The sequence below is a fragment of the Anomaloglossus baeobatrachus genome, chromosome 6 (genome assembly GCF_048569485.1).
Source record: "Anomaloglossus baeobatrachus isolate aAnoBae1 chromosome 6, aAnoBae1.hap1, whole genome shotgun sequence".
NCBI classification, from domain to species: Eukaryota; Metazoa; Chordata; class Amphibia; order Anura; family Aromobatidae; genus Anomaloglossus; species Anomaloglossus baeobatrachus.
Window position 1 is genome coordinate 413716321 of NC_134358.1, and position 19636 is coordinate 413735956.

At 44.1% G+C, this 19636-nt stretch overlaps 1 protein-coding gene across 5 annotated transcripts in view; it reads left to right on the forward strand.

Moving 5' to 3' along the window:
* BLVRA (biliverdin reductase A) overlaps positions 1–19636 on the forward strand; it is a 53709-nt gene that overhangs the window by 11940 nt on the left and 22133 nt on the right. For 2 of the 5 annotated variants that reach the window (XM_075316609.1, XM_075316608.1), the window contains exons 2-5: positions 7388–7515; positions 7625–7744; positions 12578–12675; positions 14857–14964. In XM_075316609.1, coding sequence (XP_075172724.1) covers positions 7397–7515; positions 7625–7744; positions 12578–12675; positions 14857–14964 — 445 coding nt within the window. In that variant the 5' untranslated portion in view covers positions 7388–7396. Of the gene's footprint in view, positions 1–6920; positions 7029–7387; positions 7516–7624; positions 7745–12577; positions 12676–14856; positions 14965–19636 lie in introns of those variants that run through there. The other 3 variants (XM_075316606.1, XM_075316607.1, XM_075316610.1) reach the window with 3 other exon arrangements.

Sequence of the window (19636 nt, forward strand, 5' to 3'; positions counted from 1 at the left end):
GGTGTCTATTGATGATATATGCAGGGCCGCCACTTGGTCCTCTTTCTCTACCTTTTTCTGTCACTATAGACTTGACTTGTCCTCCACGGCCGACCCTTCTTGGTAGACGGGTATTACAGGCGGTGGTCCCTCCCTAAGGTGATTTGGTCTCTAGAATCTCTCAGGTGGTGCTGTCATGGGCGAAAGGGAAAAATCTTAATTACTTACCGGTAATGGGATTTTCACAAGCCCATGACAGCACCCTTAGTTCCCCCCCCCTATTCACTGGTTATGGGCACCGTTCGGGGAGTGTTAGAGTTAATGGTGTATTCCTTTGGTGGTGGTGTGATTTAACATTTTTGTTTGTGTTTTGCTGGTCCTCTCTGGCTCTGTAAACCTACTGATGTGGAGGAGAGGTACCGCCTTTTTATCAGTGGGTTTCCTGTCCTGATGTGGGCGGAACCTATCTCTCAGGTGGTGCTGTCATGGGCTTCTGAAAATCCCATTACCGGTAAGTAATTAAGATTATTACAGTAATACAATATAATGTAGTGTATTCATATAAAATGATTACAGTACATTAATACATAATACTGTACAGGAAAAACATAAAAAACATTAAACTGCAGGTTAGCTTACAATGGAATTGTTGGTGTGTGAGAGGTGCAGTATCAGCAATGTGCTGCACTGGTTAGCAATAGGAAAGTACAATACTGTATCCATAAATGCAAATTGATAGACATGCTATATAGTATATACTGTATTGTACAGTGGTATATTGCATACAGTACATATGTACAGAAAGTTACCTCCAGAGCGGGTCAGAGTGTGGTGAAAGGAGAAAAGCGGAAGTGTACACTGTGAGTATTTGCTCTTCTTGCAAATTATTGCTCTTAAACCAAGTTACAAATTTGTAAAAAGCTTTGCTTGTCTTGCAAAACACTCTTAAACCAAGGTTCCACTGTATTTCCCAGGGCTGTGGGGTCGGTAAGCCAAACCTCTGACTCCTCAATTTCCCTGACTCTGACTCCACAACTCCGACTCCCTCATACATGACTCATGTTTGTGATAAATTTACTGTAGCAAAATGGTAACATCAGGCTTTTACTCATTATTATAATGCAATAATCAAGCTGTTTAGATAGAACATAAAAATATTTATTGGATACAAGTTTAGGACACAAAAAACTTTAATACATTGTAAATCTGCCATACGCTATGCAGTAAGTGGGGAAAAAACGGTTTTCAACAAATGTATGGAATAACATTTGTGGCGTCTTATGAATTTGTTCTGAGAAATAGTATCACCTCCATCAGATCCTCCTTCGCAGATGACCTCATTATTTTAAAGCTAGAGAACAACCTCTCTATACTAACTTGGGTTGGAGGCAAAGCGCCAACCTAACCAGCGCCATCCACGTACCCGCTCATAATCTCGCGCCTGCACATTTAGCTCACCAGCGCGAGCGAGGGAAGCTGTTTTCTGCTCTGCCCGCGATATGGCAGAGCGACCTGCGCCTGCGCGAGCCGACCTAACTGCACAGGCGCGAGATTTGAAAATGCAAAGAGGAGGATGACGGAAGCGTCATCCCGTCAATCTAGAAAGGAGGACGGCGATCAGAGGCAGGAGGGGGGAAAGGAGCAGAAAATGAGCTAGTCCATCTGGCCAATACAGGTAATTAGCATACCTAACGGCAAAGTTTTATAGTTATTTTTGGGGTCTGGAAGGGGAGTCAGGGCCAAGATACACCTTCATAGAATGCAGCCCATGAGCTGCAGAAGGTGATTCTTTTAGTTTAATAGGTAAAAATCTGATGACAGGTTCCCTTTAATGAACGATTGAGCTCTTCTACTTCTTTAAGGGCAAGTGAAAAATTTTGCTGAAATATGATAAATCTGATTGCTATGGGAGTTGAATCTTCTTCCTTGCGGCAACGCTTTCCTGCTCCATGTCATCCAAATACATTTCAAAATTAAACTCCACATCTGATGAGGTTGAAGATACGGCAGCAGTAGCACTGTCAGGACCCAAGTCCCCTTGCTCTTGGTAGTCCTGTAGGCCACTCATCCTAACTGCTTCCTCTCTCAGAGCTTCTTTTCCTTTGGTAAGCTGTTGAACGTCAAGCAATATAAACAGCTGCCAGAAGAATTTTATTTTCTAATAGCAGTGTCATTCTCCGTTTCATTGAAGCAGAAATGCCATCTCCGATTAAACCTCCTCTTTGGGACAGGCAAAATATCAATTTCTTCCACTCCTTTATGAAAATACCGGGAGTTGAATCCTGAGCTTTTTAGTCACTGTAAATGGGTGATGAGGCAATTCCTTCATTCAGCCACCTGTGTTCAATGACCTTCATTTAGTGTTACCTGACAGTTGGCCATATCCTACAAGAAAAGGTTTCAGCTCAAGCAATCGCTCAATCATTAAATAAGTGCTGCCCCACCAAGTGGCTTGATTGACATTTGCCCCTTTTTTCCAGCATGTCTCTTCAAGATGGAATCAATTTTAGCAGTTCTGGCAACAATAACCAATTTCTTCACATTGCCAATTTATGTTTATTGTTGTTTGGAAAGTCCTGGATATAACTTTTTTACCATTCAATGTTTTTTTTTTTTTCTTTTTCTAAACTGATCCCTCTTGTAAACCTGTCATACCATAGCATTTTTGGCTGTGCTTTTTGTTTTTCTTTTGAACCAGTTGTGCTTTTTTTTGTTTGTTTTTGTTTGTTTTTCCAAGATGCAGCATTATAAGTGTAGCTTTTTAGCTGGTGTTTTTCCTGAGCATTTGTTATGATATGAAAAATGCCAGAAAATACATGTTATAAATATAACCAATTAAAACTTATGAAAAACACTTGACGTTCATGACAACTTTTACATGCATATTAGATCCGGTAGTACATGAGAAAGAAGCACAAATAAAATGTTAAGAGTAACCATTGTTTGTTTGGTTTTTTTTGGTTTGTTTTTTTTTTAAATCGATACTACCCATGAACATAAGAAACTTTAATTTTAGAGAAATTTTAGAGAAATCCTTTTCTCTCTCATTCTGGACTGATCTTTCATTCTGAATTTTCAGTCCACAGGTAAAATCTGTCTTCAGTGAGTACAGACTTTCCCATTACAGAGAGAGGACAGTTGGTGCTCATAAAGTTTCATGGAGAACTGTTGTTTCAGGAGAACTTCCAGCCGAATGTCTGTGTCTTCCTCTAACTTTTCCGTACTCTTCCACACCCTCTCCATAGCATTTTAAAAGCACCAACCGGCATCACTAACCTCACTAATATTAAAATCTATCTTCAATAAATATATATTTTACAGATTTTACCAATAAATTGAGTGAAAAATGAAATCCAAGAAGTAAAGGAATCGGATTCTTATAAGATATATTACAAAGTTTCCTACTTTCATGAATACTATTGATTAAAATACAAGTTAACATGGTTACTCCCTAACAAGACAAGAAAAATGCAACTTTTGAGCCATTTTGCCTTTTAGTGAACCCTATAATTTCTTATCCTGCAAACTGAAGAAAGAACTTAAGACATTATTGGCCAGGCATGAGGGAAATTTGGCACACTTCCATTTGCCATCTACCGTAATACACCATAAAATTGACCATTCCAAATGTATGTTCTTTAAGATGAGTACTTGATACATGAACACCTTATGTACTTCTAGGTTTACCATGTAAAAATTAAATGTTGTACAGTTAAGGCCATATGTTTCTGGGTGTAACAAATATTTTCTAATCTATACCGACCATGCAGTTTTAGTAATCGCCCAGTTGCTGATTAAAGAAGAGCCTATGTTGGCAGCTTTGCCTCTTACAAAACAGTGTCTTCCATACACTTACCAACCGTACTGCATATAGAAACTCATACATGGTTGTTCCTGTATTATTATCCTCAATCTGATTCTCAGCTGCACAGCACATCCCCTCTGACTAATATCTAGGTCCAGGGTGTCACTCATTTTCACTGACTGCCATATCAGCATTATGGTTGCCTTCAAAGGGCCTCTTGTACCCTTGTTCCTGGTACTAGGGCTATACCACAGCTGTCCCCAGGTGCTAGGACTATACAACGGGTGTCACTGGGTAGTAGATCTATACGACAGCTGCCATTGGGTAGTGGGATTATATGATACGTGTCACTGGGTAGTAGAACTATACGTCAGCTGTGATTGGGTAACAAACGTGACGGAAATGACGTCACACCTATCAGGAGCCCACGTGTTCTAGCATCTATCGTTTGTACTGTATATGACAGCCTCTGTAGTGCATGCGCAGTACAAAATGGCGGAAAATGTTAAAAAATCATGGACGGTGATTTTTTTTTCTGCCTGACTGGACGGCAAAGAAAAGCAGCCTGTTTTGTTTTGTTTTTTTTTTTTTTTAGCAACCCAGCGAGCGGACCACGTAAAGTGATGTAGTAGGTTGAATTTGGCACATGGACCTTGAGTTTGACACCCTTGATCCTGGAAAAAGGTGTTCAACTATGCGCCAGAGACAGACCTCTGATTGTGTAGTTGTAGGGGTCCTCATTGTCTTGGGAGTCCTTACTCTGAAATTAAAAGCACTTTTAACAAAAAAAAAAACACCACTTGCTCTCTCGTTAATGTTTGGCCCAGGTACAAAATACTAATGAACAACCACTTGCATACCTACCATTCATGAGGAGTGTGTTATTGGACTGGGATTAAAGTACATGTCCGTCTTCAGACACTTTTTTTGTTAAAGCTTATGGGGCAGACTCATCAAGACTGATGTAGCACACATTCACGCTACGCTAGTCTCGCTGGATTAGATCCTGCCAAACTAACTTTATTAACAGACGCTACTTAATGATTTTCGCATCTCCTCTGATTTGCTTGCAACTCCATGTGCCACAGCAGAAATTATACTCCAGTGTGTACAAACACCTACTCCCTGGAGAGTGTTCTTCACATGGGTGGCTGTTGTGAAGGGGATTTTCTTCACCATGGAAAGTATTGTGTTCTTCCACTACTGTCGTCTTCTCTGGACATCCAGGCCTTTTTGACTTCCCAGTCTCATCAGTGCGGGGGGGGGGGGGGGGGTTTCGTTGTTTTTTTGTAATATGTACCAAACTATTGATTTCACCACTTCTAATATTTCTGCTATCTCTCTGATGGATTTCTTCTTTTTTTCCCAGCCTAATGATCTGTTTCTCTTACATTGAGAGCTCCTTAACCTCCATTTTTTGGGTTCACAGCAACAGCTTCCAAATGCAAATGTCACATCTGGAATCCGCTCCAGACCTTTTACCTGCTTAATTGATGATGGATTAATGAAGAAATATATAAGCAGCCCATTAAAGAGCTTTTGAGATGTTTGACCTATTAATTTTGGTCCCTTAAAAAGAGGCAGCTGCATGTTAAAGATCTGTAATTCCTAAACCCTTACTCCAATAATGATGAGAATATCCTCAAATTGAAGCTGAGAGTCTGCAGCTAATGTCTATATTGATTATATAACTGTATCTTGAATATGTTTTAGTTAACAGCTAAAATACTGAAACTTCTCTTCTTGTCCAAATATTTCTGAACCCAACTGTATGTAGAATAAAGCTGTATAAAAAGTTCTGTAACTCTGTAAATTTTGCTTTACTAGTTTTCTACTGAGTTACATCATGTATCACAATTCTGCAGGCTTCAGAGCTGAAGTCATCCCGCATTTACTGTTGACTATATGCTGCTAGCTTGTTCTGCACTCTGAATTTTTTGTTCAAGACCAGCTGTATTATAGGAGGTCATCTTAGCTGTCTGACGACTATTCCCAGCGACAGCCAGCAGAACATCTCCTTTATGTCCTTTAGGTGGTTGTTTGAGAAACCTTCATGAAGAGGTAGGATACATTTCTATTTGTGATGAATGAGTTCTCCCATGCTCGGTATTCGTAATGAGCAGTTGGATTCTCAGATGGGCACGACTCAAGTACCCGAGTATAATGAAAGTCGTTGGGGAACTCAAGCATTTTTCCAGAAGATTTCTTGGAAAGATGCTAGAGTCCCCCATTGACATCCATTATACTCGGGTGATCGAGCTGCACCCATCCAAACGTCCAACTGCTCCTTATGAGTACATAGCACCCGAGCATGGGAGTGCTCACTCATCACTAATTTTTTTACCTCTTTAGAGCCTCAGTTCCCCAAAGCTGCTGTAATTATTAAACAGGTTTTCTAATTTTCTCCAGTGATGGCAGGTCATGACACCATTTTCTGGTCAGTGTGGGACTAACCTCTTGTACTAGGGTCAGGTTCCTATAGCCATATTTCACAGTCTACATAACGACCACAATGGCCAGATTGTCCCGTTTCTCTTCACCCGTACTTTCAACCTTCTATATGTAGGTTTGGGTCAGAATTTGTGCGGTCAGTTAGAGGATTATACGACTGTCTGAACCAGGACTACCACTTATCTACCTGCTGCTTAGCTTTCCCCTTACTCTTCACTTGAATGGAGCTTTGTTGCCGTTGTTCCACATAGCTGGGTGCTGGAGGTGCCAGTGTGCAAAGTGATACAGCTCATGATCACCCTCATACTCGAGATCAGTATTGACCCAAGAGGTTGAACCCCAACTTCTAATACACTGCTGTCATGTCTCAGTGATACAGATTTACAACCATCTCTTGGTTCTGAATTTGAATCAGCTCCTGAATATGCTTTATTTGACTATTTTCTATCGAGCGTGTGATAAAATAATATAAAAAGAGGAATTCCCTGACATTCTCACAAAAATTGCTGCGGAGAACAAGATCCACTTCCTCATATTATGGAATGAATCCTGTTTTTCAAGACTCAGATAGCTCTGTTCATAAGGAACCGAAAACTATATTGTGTAGCCCAATCTAGGGATTGTTATAATTGTGTGTGTGTGTGTTAGTTAATCCCATAATTAAGATTGCCTGCATCCTGTACTGGTCACTGGGCCAAGTCGTATGCGATGCAGAATACTATATCCAGTGTGTAACTGGGATATATCGGAAGAGCGAGATCGCCATCTAGAGGAAGAAACTGTTGGTGCTTGGGTGACTTCTTTTCCATTGGAATCAATCCATAAATAATTCTTTATTATATTATTGTATATATACATTTTTAAATGTGTCCTTTTATCTTTGTGTGTAGAATTAAGTATAGACATAATAGGTAAAAAATTAACTTAAAATCATTATTTATGGATTGTAATGTATTTTCTTATTATTGTATATTATGCATTTTGAAATATGTCTTGTATCTTTTTCTGTATAATTAGACATAAGACAGAGTAATAGGTAGATAATTTATTTAGTTACATTACAGAATATTCTGAAAAAGGACTTCATTTGGAGAAAACCTATTTTGAGCTTTATTTATTTATTTATTTATTTATTTATTTTCTTTCTTGCAGGCCAGCGCAATGTTTGGTGCAGTAGTTGTGGGAATTGGCATTGCTGGCTCTGTGAGAGTCAGAGACCTCCTAAGCCCCCCGCAGTCCAGTCCATCAGAGAGCCTCAAACTTCAAGGCTTCGTGTCTCGGTCAGTTTCATTGTCGGTGTGCGAGTAGTATACGGCCGGATCATTGTGTGGTAGGCAGTTATGTTTCAGCTTATAATATTTGCTAATAAGCGTTGTCTTCCTACTTCAGAAGGGATCTTGGTGAATTTAATGGTGTGAAGCAACTCAGCCTGGAGGAGGCGCTGCAGAGCAATAAGGTGGATGCAGCTTTCATTTGTACAGACAATAAGAACCACGAACAAAGCATCAGGTAATGAGATCAATTATTCCACATACAGCCGGTATCTAGACTCTAGTAAACGATTAGAGCCGGCTTTTAGAAGACAGTAAGCTCCTGTGCACAGGTTGCAGATTTGTTGTATTTTTTTTTTCTGCGCAGTTGCGAGCAAAGTGAATGAGGATCCAGAAGTCTCATGCACACGTTGCTTATTTTCTCCTTGTAGATTTGAATCTGCAGATTGTCAATTATTTCAGCGTTTCTCTGCTACTTACTGTAATTTTTAAATAATTAGACGCAAAATAGAAGGGGGTGGTGCTACATTTGTCCCTGTAAATTTATCACAATTCACTCAAGAAAGTGGACATTATAGTGCCAACCTATGCTAGCCCATGACCGGCATAGACTTAGCTTTCTGCCGCACTGACAGCACTTAATATAATTCCCCCAATGTCTTTATTTTCATTCTATAACAAACACATCCTAGAACAAAACAGAATTCAGAAATGGAGGTGTGAACTGATCCTGACCTGACCTGTTCTATTGTACTTCATTGTACTTGTGTTTTTTCAGGCAGGTTGTGAGTTCCATTCTGCCAATACTTGATAAGAACAACTCGGTTCAGTGAAGCTGTCCAATCACTTTATTGATAAAGAGGCCAAACCTGCCATGTTCAGCAGAATCTGCCATACCATGTCTTATTTATGAGGGGCTCCTGATCTCCCCCTAACTGCACGATTTAGACTTGCACAGTCCTTTTGTTCTAGTAGAGATAAGCCACCCCTATACAGTTTGGTAGTAGATTACTCATTCTGCGAAAAACACACTAACGTTAGGCTGAACCAAGAGTGCAGAGCTGAAAGTAGGTTTGGCCGATGGGCATCTCACGACTATGGAAAGTGTTACTCAAACGAGTTAAGCTGGTGTCACACTAAACGACAGCGACAACGACGTCGCTGTTACGTCACCATTTTCGGTGACGTAACAGCGACCTTGTAAGTCGCTGTTATGATCGCTGCTTAGCTGTCAAACACAGCAGAAGCAGCGATCATAAGGTCGCTGTGCTACATGTTCAGAGAGCAGGGAGCCGCGCTTAGCGCTGGCTCCTTGCTCTCCTGCAGCACACATCGGGTTAATTAACCCGATGTGTGCTGCAGCTACATGTCACAGTTCAGAGAGCAGGGAGCCGCGCTTAGCGCTGGCTCCTTGCTCTCCTGCAGCACACATCGGGTTAATTAACCCGATGTGTGCTGCAGCTACATGTCAGTGCAGAGAGCAGGGAGCCGCGCGCACTGCTTAGCGCTGGCTCCTTGCTCTCCTTGCTACAGTATACATCGGGTTAATTACCCGATGCATACTGCAGCCACATGTCACAGTGCAGGAGCCGGCACTGGCAGCAAGAGCGGAGGCTGGTAACCAGCGTAAACATCGGGTAACCAGGGAAAGGTCTTCCCTTGGTTACCCGATGTTTACGCTGGTTACAGCTTACCGCAGCTGCCAGTGCCGGCTCCTGATCGCTTCATTTCGTCGCTCTCTCGCTGTCACACACAGCGATGTGTGTGTCACAGCGGGAGAGTGACGACCAAAAAATGAAGCTGGACATTCAGCAACGACCGGCGACCTCACAGCAGGGGCCAGGTCGTTGCTGGATGTCACACACAGCGACAGCGACGGGACGTCGCTGCAACGTCACAGAAAATGGTGACGTAGCAGCGACGTCGTTGTCGTCGTCGTTATGTGTGACACCAGCTTTAGTGATTAGTGCTGGAGACCTGCAGTACATACAGAAGAAAAACACTAGATCGGATACTGCAAATATCTTTGAAGGTCAAGATCCTTAGACACTGATCACACAAAACACAGCTCTGAGGTGCGGCACGGTGGCTCAATGGTTAGCTGAGGTCCTGGGTTCAAATCCCACCAAGGACCTCTGCAAGGAGTTGTATGTTCTCCCTGTATTTGTGTGGGTTTCCAACAGGTTCTGATTTCCTCCCACACTTCAAAGACATACTGATAGGGAAATTAGATTGTGAGCCCTGATGGGCACAGAGTTGCCAATGTATGTAAAGCACTGTGGAATTAATAATGCCATATAAATAAATGAATAAATATAATTATTATTTTATGCAGTGTGCACACACAGTGGTATAAGTGTATGACTCTATTCACCGCTCTGTGATTTAGAGTGTATGCACCACTCTATATGCGCACTGCATACAGCAAGCACATGTCATAGTGATATTTTGCCCAATTAGTGTGTGTGTGTGTGTGTGTGTGTGTGTGGTGGGGATCTCGGGGGGGCCTACTGGTCAGCATCTATTTGTAGCAACTATTAGGCTATGTGCCCACGGGACAACATACCGTGGATTTTGCCGCAGGTTTGTCCGAAGGTTTACCGCAGCTGCCCCCTGGAAATTCCAGATAAATCCACAGGTTTTCCGTGGCACATAGCATTATATATAATAAATTTGCTTAATGTCAGTTGTACTTTAAAAGATAGCAATGAGCTCACATTCAGCTTTTTAACCGCTAGTCCAATCAGCGGCTTTATCTGCTAGTTCCACTGCAGGCTTCCTGAATTGATCATTGACCCGTGTTGTTCTTTCCAAGTATTGGCTTCTCACCATCAATATTAAATACTGACATTGCAATGTAACACAAAACGCTCAATACCACACAATGTAACAGCCAGGCAATAAATAGAATTCCAAGCCTTTGAGGCTTTCAAACTTACATTCTTTGTGAGCGTGGTTGTAGACTGATCTAATAAAAGATTATTTGGATGGAATAGGAGTAAAGTGTTTTTTTTTCAGGGCAGCTTGTTAGTGATTAAAAACATGATCAATATTTCAGCTTTGCAGCAACTTTATTTTCATAACCTAAACCAAATTTGGGAGGGTTTCAGCTTTCAAAAGAGTAATTTATAAAACCAATGGATGAATTTAAAGTCAGGTTATAAGTTTTTATTTACATAACATGGATAAGCGACAGAACTTCTGTCAGGGGGTGTATACAGTTTTGCTCAGAAGTTTACCCAGGCAGATTTTTTTCTTTCTTGGCCTTTTTTTTAGAGAATATAAATAACACAAACGTTTTTTTACACTCATGATTAGTGGTTGGGTGAAGCTATTTATTGTCAAACTATCCAGAAACATCAGTGGCTGGATGAAAGATACAAAAGTCTGTCTGGATCCCAGAAAGTCACTCAACCTTTATGCACACAAACTGATTACAAGCAAACAGGTCACAGGTGAGGATGTTACCTTTATTAGTCATTCAAACGCATTTGTCTCCACTTATATGCATGTTATTAGGACAAAATCACCAGGGTATGTGAAGTTTTAATCAGGGTCATTTGGGTGGTTGTCATTATGATTTAAAAAGAGAAAACACAGTAGTTTGACAATAACTGGCTTCACCCAACCACTAACCACGAGAGGAAAAAAAAGATTTTGTGTAATCATTCATATTCTCTGAGAAAAGGCCAAGAAAGCAAAAATCTGCTGGGGTATGTAAACTTTTGAGCACAGTTGTATATATGTACATACAGTTAGGTCCAGAAATATTTGGACAGTGACACAATTTTCGCGAGTTGGGCTCTGCATGCCACCACATTGGATTTGAAATGAAACCTCTACAACAGAATTCAAGTGCAGATTGTAACGTTTAATTTGAAGGTTTGAACAAAAATATCTGATAGAAATTGTAGGAATTGTACACATTTCTTTACAAACACTGGTGTGCCTTGGATCATGTGCCATTCCCTTTCTTCTCCAAACTTTTTTCTTCCCATCATTCTGGTACAGGTTGATCTTTGTCTCATCTGTCCATAGAATACTTTTCCAGAACTGAGCTGGCTTCATGAGGTGTTTTTCAGCAAATTTAACTCTGGCCTGTCTATTTTTGGAATTGATGAATGGTTTGCATCTAGATGTGAACCCTTTGTATTTACTTTCATGGAGTCTTCTCTTTACTGTTGACTTAGAGACAGATACACCTACTTCACTGAGAGTGTTCTGGACTTCAGTTGATGTTGTGAACGGGTTCTTCTTCACCAAAGAAAGTATGCGGCGATCATCCACCACTGTTGTCATCCGTGGACGCCCAGGCCTTTTTGAGTTCCCAAGCTCACCAGTCAATTCCTTTTTTCTCAGAATGTACCCGACTGTTGATTTTGCTACTCCAAGCATGTCTGCTATCTCTCTGATGGATTTTTTCTTTTTTTTCAGCCTCAGGATGTTCTGCTTCACCTCAATTGAGAGTTCCTTAGACCGCATGTTGTCTGGTCACAGCAACAGCTTCCAAATGCAAAACCACACACCTGTAATCAACCCCAGACCTTTTAACTACTTCAGTGATTACAGGTTAACGAGGGAGACACCTCCAGAGTTAATTGCAGCCCTTAGAGTCCCTTGTCCATTTACTTTTGGTCCCTTGAAAAAGAGGAGGCTATGCATTACAGAGCTATGATTCCTAAACTCTTTCTCCGATTTGGATGTGAAAACTCTCATATTGCAGCTGGGAGTGTGCACTTTCAGCCCATATTATATATAATTGTATTTCTGAACATGTTTTTGTAAACAGCTAAAATAACAAAACTTGTGTCACTGTCCAAATATTTCTGGCCCTGACATATATATATATATATATATATATATATATATATATATATATATATATATATATATATATATTTACACACATAGATATAGAGAGATTCTATATATTTATATTTTATTTTACTAGAGGTTTATATCTTAGAATTATCATTGCATGCTTCTCTAGCTCATGATGACCATACAGCACAACTGAATGTGTTTTTAAATTTCCCATTAATTATATTTGTTTTGTTCTTGCTTTTTGAAGGCGTTTCCTGGAGGCCGGTAAGCATGTTCTTGTGGAGTATCCGATGGCTCTGTCCGCAGAAGCAGCACATGAGTTGTGGCAGTTGGCCGAGCAGAAAGGTAATGGGTGTGACAACATTCTCCATCCTTCATCTTTTAATTTTTCATTTTATTAGTCGTGATTAATATCTACTGTTTTGTTTTTTTTTAAAACCTGTTGTTTCTGTTTTTCCTAAGCATTAATGTAGGACATGCCAAAGTTTTTATCATTTTAGTGTAAGGCACCACTTCTTATGTTTCTGGATTATTAATGGACATAACATTCTATTGTGGGAAGAAGACAGGTACTCTCTTGTAACATATGCAGCACCTTTTATAGCTCTACAAAACGGTGTGTTTCAAACACACAAAAAGGAGTACAATTTTCCATAAAATATGATCTTTATTTAGAAAATAGAATAAAAACACAAAAGTGTACAATATAATATTACATCGATTGTGAGGATAAAGGAGGACCTCTACCAAACCACCACCCCCCCCCCCCACAGTAGTATGTGTGTGTGCTTAATGAAAGCATATAATAATGCCTATGATACCCATGCAGACAGAGAAAGTCAGCATGTCCTAAAATTGATCAGTGAACAAATCTTGGGAAAAGCGAAAAGCACACGCAGTGGGGGGAAGAGGAACCGCAACCAATCGCAATGCTTCCTCAGCAGGACGGAGGCAGGGGTGGAAGTCCCTGCCTCCGTCCTGCTGAGGAAGCATTGCGATACGCGTTCGGGATTAGTTGCGGTTCCTCTCCCCCCCCCCCCCCCCCACTGTGTGTGCTTTTCGCTCCTGCTGTCCTTTATGGGTAAGTTGCATTTAACTATTGCAATTGTTGCTATTTTTTTACTATGATATAGGCATTTACCCCTGGCCAGTTTTGGAGCTCATGTGCTCCCATGCAGCAGTTTCCCAAGATTTGTTCACTGATCAAGTTTAGGACATGCTGACTTTCTCTGTCTGCATGGGTATCATAGGCATTATTATATGCTTTCATTAAGCACACACACATACTACTGTGGGGGGGGTGGTTTGGTAGAGGTCCTCCTTTATCCTCACAATCGATGTAATATTATATTGTACACTTTTGTGTTTTTATTCTATTATCTAAATAAAGATTATCATATTTTATGGAAAATTGTACTCCTTTTTGTGTGTTTGAAACACACTGTTTTGTGGTCATTATGATGGAGTTTTTCTAGATGTTTAATCCTACTTTAAGGGTAATATAAGAGATTTTGGGGATTGAAATATTGATTTTACAGCCCATTTCCCTTTGGTCTTTGGTCTTTTTTCTACCTTTTTATAGCTCTGTACATACCTGGCTCAGTTATGGACAATCAGACATTGTACCTCTATGCCTAATCAATTATATGCCCAATGTCCTGACCCAACGGCACCACAGATCCCAATCATGCTGCCAGTCCAAGCCCTCAGATCCACCGCAATGTATGTATCTTTGACTGCAGAGATATGGCCACTTAAAACCACGGCTGCTTGAAATCTGGTGCAAGAACATGCAGATATCGCAACCAGCCTAAAGGCCCCTTTACACACTGCAACATCGCTAACGACATCGCTGTAACGTCACCGGTTTTGTGACGTAATAGCGACCTCCCCAGCGACATTGCAGTGTGTGACACACATCAGCGACCTGGCCCCTGCTGTGAGGTCGCTGATCGCTACAAATCTTTCAGGAACAGTTTTTGGTCCTTTGTTTCCCGCTGTGCAGCATGTATCGGTGTGTTTGACACCGTTACAACGACTTCTTTAGCGACTTCCCTTTCAAATAGCTGCTTTGACACGTCCCCAATGACTAGCTAGGTCGTTCTGTAGGTCCGGGATCGCTAGAAAGTCTCTAAACGCTGCTGCGTCGTTTGCCAGGTATGCCTGTTTGACAGCTCACCAGCGACTCACCCGAGACTTTGTAGCGATCCCGGCCAGGTTGGGATCGCTGGTGGGATCGCTAGAAAGTCTATGTGTAAAGGGGCCTTTATATACAGGCTGAGATCTTGTCGTAGAAGTCACTGCTAGGTCTCTTTGCCTGAAGGTGCTTTCTCAGAGACATGGTAGTCACTGGGCAAAATGGAGTAAGGACCCATTTATAGAAGGGCCTCTGTGCAGGGGCATCCTACGATTTTACAAAAATGTTCAGAAATCAATCTGCCTTAACATATAGATAACAAAAAATATGATATTTACTATAATGTGAGATTAGGGATAACTGTTTTTCTCTTTTACTATGTCCTGCAGGTAAAGTCTTACATGTGGAACATATTGAGCTTCTTACAGAAGAATTCAAGCAGCTAAAAAGAGAAGTAGAAGGGAAGGAGCTGGTGGAGGGTGTCCTGCATTTCACTGGTAATCAACACTAGAAATGTCCAATTTGAGAGTGACAAATGGTACTATTCAAAATGAGCTTCACATACTTTATACTTGCATAGGCAGAACATCGGATAAGAGAGAGCAGAGGTGAAAAATGCACCTATAATTTATGTGGTCAATCTAGAGGTAGTGTAAAAATAAATACTAAAGGTTACAGTGCGTAGCAAAAGTATTCGGCTCCCTTGAATTTTTCAACCTTTTCCCACAGTTCAGGCTTCAAACATGTTTAAAGCGCAGATAGCATCATGAAGACCAAGGAACACAACAGGCAGGTCCGTGATACTGTTGTGGAGAAGTTTAAAGCCGCCTGTGCAAGCGATCATATTGAAATGGAAGGAGTATCATACCACTGTAAATCTATCAAGCTCCGGATCAGAAGACTGATCAGAGATGCAGCCAAGAGACCCATGATCACTCTGGATGAAATACAGATATCTACAGCTGCTGAGGTGGGAGAGTCTGTTCATAGGACAACAATCAGTCGTACACTGCACAAATCTGCCTTTATGGAAGAGTGGCAAAGAGCCATTTTTCCAGCACCCATGACGGCACCACGAGAAAGGGGATCCGCCCTTCAAGGACAGGAAACCTCCAGAATAAAAAGGGGCGGCACCTCTCCCCGCATCAGTTGGTTTCCTGTCCTTGAACAGGGAGCCTCCAGAGATCTAATCGATTCCAGAAGGTCCTGAGGGGCCGAAGATTCAAGTCCGGCGCCCGGTCGACCGGCTCTGGCAGCGGCACGGGTCCTGCTGCGATCGGCCGCGGGGCTGTGGAGCTGCCGCATCAGACCCATGGGGGTCCGGAGTGCGTGCAGCGCGCCCGATTGGAGCGCCAGGAGCCTGCGGGGCAGGTAAGTGGATCCTCCAGGGGACCTGTCCGCAGGGCTCTCCCGTCGCAGCATACCCACGGGGGTTATGTCTGCGCACGGGCTCCTTCCCTTCCTCCCCCCCTCCTCTCCTTACCGGCGTCCTGTTTGCTGAGGTGCTGTCAGTGGAGAGATGTAACCGCGACTATACCGCCTCTGGAGGACACAGTGTCTGGGCGCGTGCCGGCGAGATGGGGGGGGCGGCTGCTGCGATCCCTGCGGGGCGTCCTCGTGGCAGCTGAGGATGTGGCGCTTCCGAGGAGCGCCATATTGGGAGTGGTAGGAGATGTCCGGGCTGTGCGCAGGCGCGCGTTTGTTCCAATGTGCGGCCTGTGGAGCCGGATGGGACGTCCGCCGGAAGTGGGCGGAGTCACCAGCATGTCTTTGAAAATTAGAGCGGCAATCGTCTCTATGGTGCCTGTGCTCTGTGGCCATGACGGACAAACAGTCGGCAGCGTCTCCTTCGCCTCCCTCCTCTCCAAAACCTCCCTCTGATCATGATACAGCCTCCCTGAAGCGGCAGCAGAAGGGGGGAAAGGAGGACAGTGTCGCTGGCTCAGGGGGCAAGCGTGGGGGGACGGATGACCGGTCCTCCAAACGAAAGGAACCTGACTCTCCTGACAGAAGACGGCCTTCTAGAGGACGGAAGTCAGATGAGGGCCCTGCTGAACCGGTATAGCCTCTGGGCATCGGTGGGTGAGTGCACCTCAGATGTTCCGCTTTTAATGGCGGTCATATTGTCTGTTTTTTTTATAGGAGCGCAGTAAACCTAAGAAGTGTTTATCTAAATCTAGACATAAGGAATGTGCCTTGTGCTGTAAAGAACTTGCTGGTTCTTGGACTAAGAGATTGTGCAAAGGCTGCATTCAGCAAACTTTGTCAGAGGAACAGCCAGGATTTGCCTCCGACCTCAGGTCCCTCATACGGGAAGAGGTCAGGGACTCCCTCCGATCACTGTCTGGAGCACAAAGTGCTAGGGGTTCTCGGGCTCCCTCGCCGGTCCACGAGGACTCTGATAGGTCTGATGGGGAATGTGATTCCTCTGGCTCTACTTCCCGCTCCTCCTCTGATAGTGACTCAGGGGGTCGCCAGTGCTTCCCACTCGATAATATGAAGAAGTTAGTTAAGGCGGTGAGGACCACCATGGGCCTCACGGATGAGAAACCTGAAAAGTCTATCCAGGATAGGATGTTTGGGGGCATGGAACAGAAGAAACGACGCTCCTTCCCGGTGGTGGATAAAATACAAGCCTTAATTGCCCGGGAATGGAAGAGACCTGATAAGAAGCATTCCATTCCTGGCGCCTTTAAGAGAAAATACCCGTTTGAGGAGGCCTCCTGCTCCACATGGGATAAGGCGCCAAAATTGGATGTGGCTGTCGCTAAGGCATCCAAAAAGTTTGCCTTGCCATTTGAGGACATGGGCTCCCTGAAAGACCCATTAGATAAGAAAGCTGATCACTTCCTAAAGAATACCTGGGAAGCTGCTGCCGGAGGACTAAGACCCGCCATTGCGGCTACCTGTACGGCTAGATCCCTGACTATATGGATTGACGAACTGGAAGACCAGTTTAGATCCCGAGCACCTAAGGAGGAGATTGCGTCCTCCCTCTCCAAATTGCGGGGGGCGGCGGCCTTCCTTGCGGATGCCTCGGCGGACTCCACTAAGTTGGCTGCAAAGTCAGCATCCCTCTCCAATGCGGCTAGAAGGGCTCTCTGGCTGAAATGCTGGCCAGGGGATCTGCAGACTAAGTCTAAACTCTGCAATATCCCTTGTCAAGGTGAATTCCTGTTCGGGCCGGTGCTGGATGACATCCTGGAAAAAGCTAGCGACAAGAAGGGCGGCTTTCCCTTTCCATCATTTCCTTCTTCACGGCGGTCCTTTCGGAGGAAGCCTGTTCGCCGCCCCACCCGACCACGGGATCGGAATACCTGGTCCGATAGAAAGACTCAGGGAAAGGGGTTCATGTTCAAGGGCCCCTCAAAAGATCAAAATAAGTCGTCCAAGTGACTCGCTTTCCCAGGTCGGAGGGAGGCTCTCTCAGTTCCTTCCGGCCTGGGAAAGGATTTCCTCCAGTGCATGGATACTGGCCCTTATACGCTCCGGCCTCCGGCTCCCCTTCCTTCGGCCTCCTCCTCACCGATTCGTGGTTACCCCTCTGCGTCGTTCCCCGGCGGAACAGCTGGCATTGGAAGCAGAGGTCCGTCACCTCCTCTCCAAGAGGGTTCTAGTGGAAGTTCCCTCAAGGGAACAGGGAGAAGGGTTCTATTCCACCCTCTTTCTGGTAGGGAAGCCCGACGGTTCCTATCGCACAATCATCAACCTGAAAGCCCTCAACCGGTTCCTTCAAATAGACAGCTTCAAGATGGAGTCCGTGCGGTCCATAGTGAAATATCTGTATCCCCACTGTCACATGGCTGTCATAGACTTACGCGATGCATATCATCATGTCCCAATCCACTCTCTCTTCCAATGCTTCCTCAGGATAGCCCTCCACATGGACGGTCGGGTCTGCCATTTCCAATACAAAGCCCTCCCCTTCGGTCTGGCCATCGCCCCGAGGATTTTTACGAAGATAATAGCAGAAATGTCGGCATATCTGCGTCAGAGAGAGGTCCTTCTGATTCCTTATCTGGACGACTTCTTGATCGTGGGCACCTCGGCTCTTCATTGCGCGGCCCTTCTCCGGCAGGTGCAAGTTTCCCTGCGGGAGCTGGGCTGGTTGATCAACGAGGAAAAGTCCAGATTAATTCCATTAAAGGTTCAGCTGTTTCTGGGACTCACTTGGGACTCCGACACTCAACTCTGTCGGTTGCCTCCTTCCAAAATGGAAGCCCTTCGGTCCCAGATAGACCGGACTCTGAGGCACCGGCGTCTGACTCTCCGGGGGGCGATGTCCCTCCTGGGCTCCCTGACTGCGACCATCCCGGCCGTCAGATGGGCTCAGGCACACACCAGGGTCCTGCAGTGGAATATCTTACAGCATCAGACGGCTCACGGGGACCATCTAGACAGACTCATCGTTCTCAAGCATCGCACAATGCAGTCCCTCTATTGGTGGCTAGATCCAGTCCACTTGGGCAGAGGGGTGCCTTGGAGGGCGCCAGAGCCCGTGGTGGTAACCACCGACGCCAGTCTCTACGGTTGGGGGGCACATCTGGACGCTCATTTCATTCAGGGACGATGGTCTGGAGAAGACGTTCAAAAGTCCTCGAATACAAGGGAATTGCTGGCGGTGGAAAAGGCGTTAGGTCATTTCATGCCATGGTTGAGGGGTCAACATGTCAAAGTTCTGTCGGACAACCAAGCGATGGTAGCTTATCTCAACCACCAGGGGGGTACTCGCTCCAGACACCTCATGTCCGTCGCAAGCAGGATCATGTCTCAGGCGGAGGCTCATCTAGGTTCCCTGTCGGCAGTGCACATCCGAGGGAAGGAGAACGATTTGGCGGACTTTCTCAGTCGCACGCAGTTTCACCAGGGCGAATGGTCTCTAAATCAGTCCGTTTTCAACAGGATAACGGGGATGTGGGGGGTTCCCGAGATAGACCTCTTTGCAACTCGGGCCAACAGGAAGGTTCCCCGATTCTGTTCCCTGGATCCAAGGGATCGTCCTCACTCGGTGGACGCACTGTTGCTCAAGTGGGACTTCCGCCTCGCATATGCCTTCCCTCCACTCATCCTCCTCCCTGCAGTACTCAGGAAGATACGGGAGGATCAAGCAGTCGTGATTCTCATAGCACCCTTTTGGCCAAAGAGACCTTGGTTTTATTGGCTGACGCG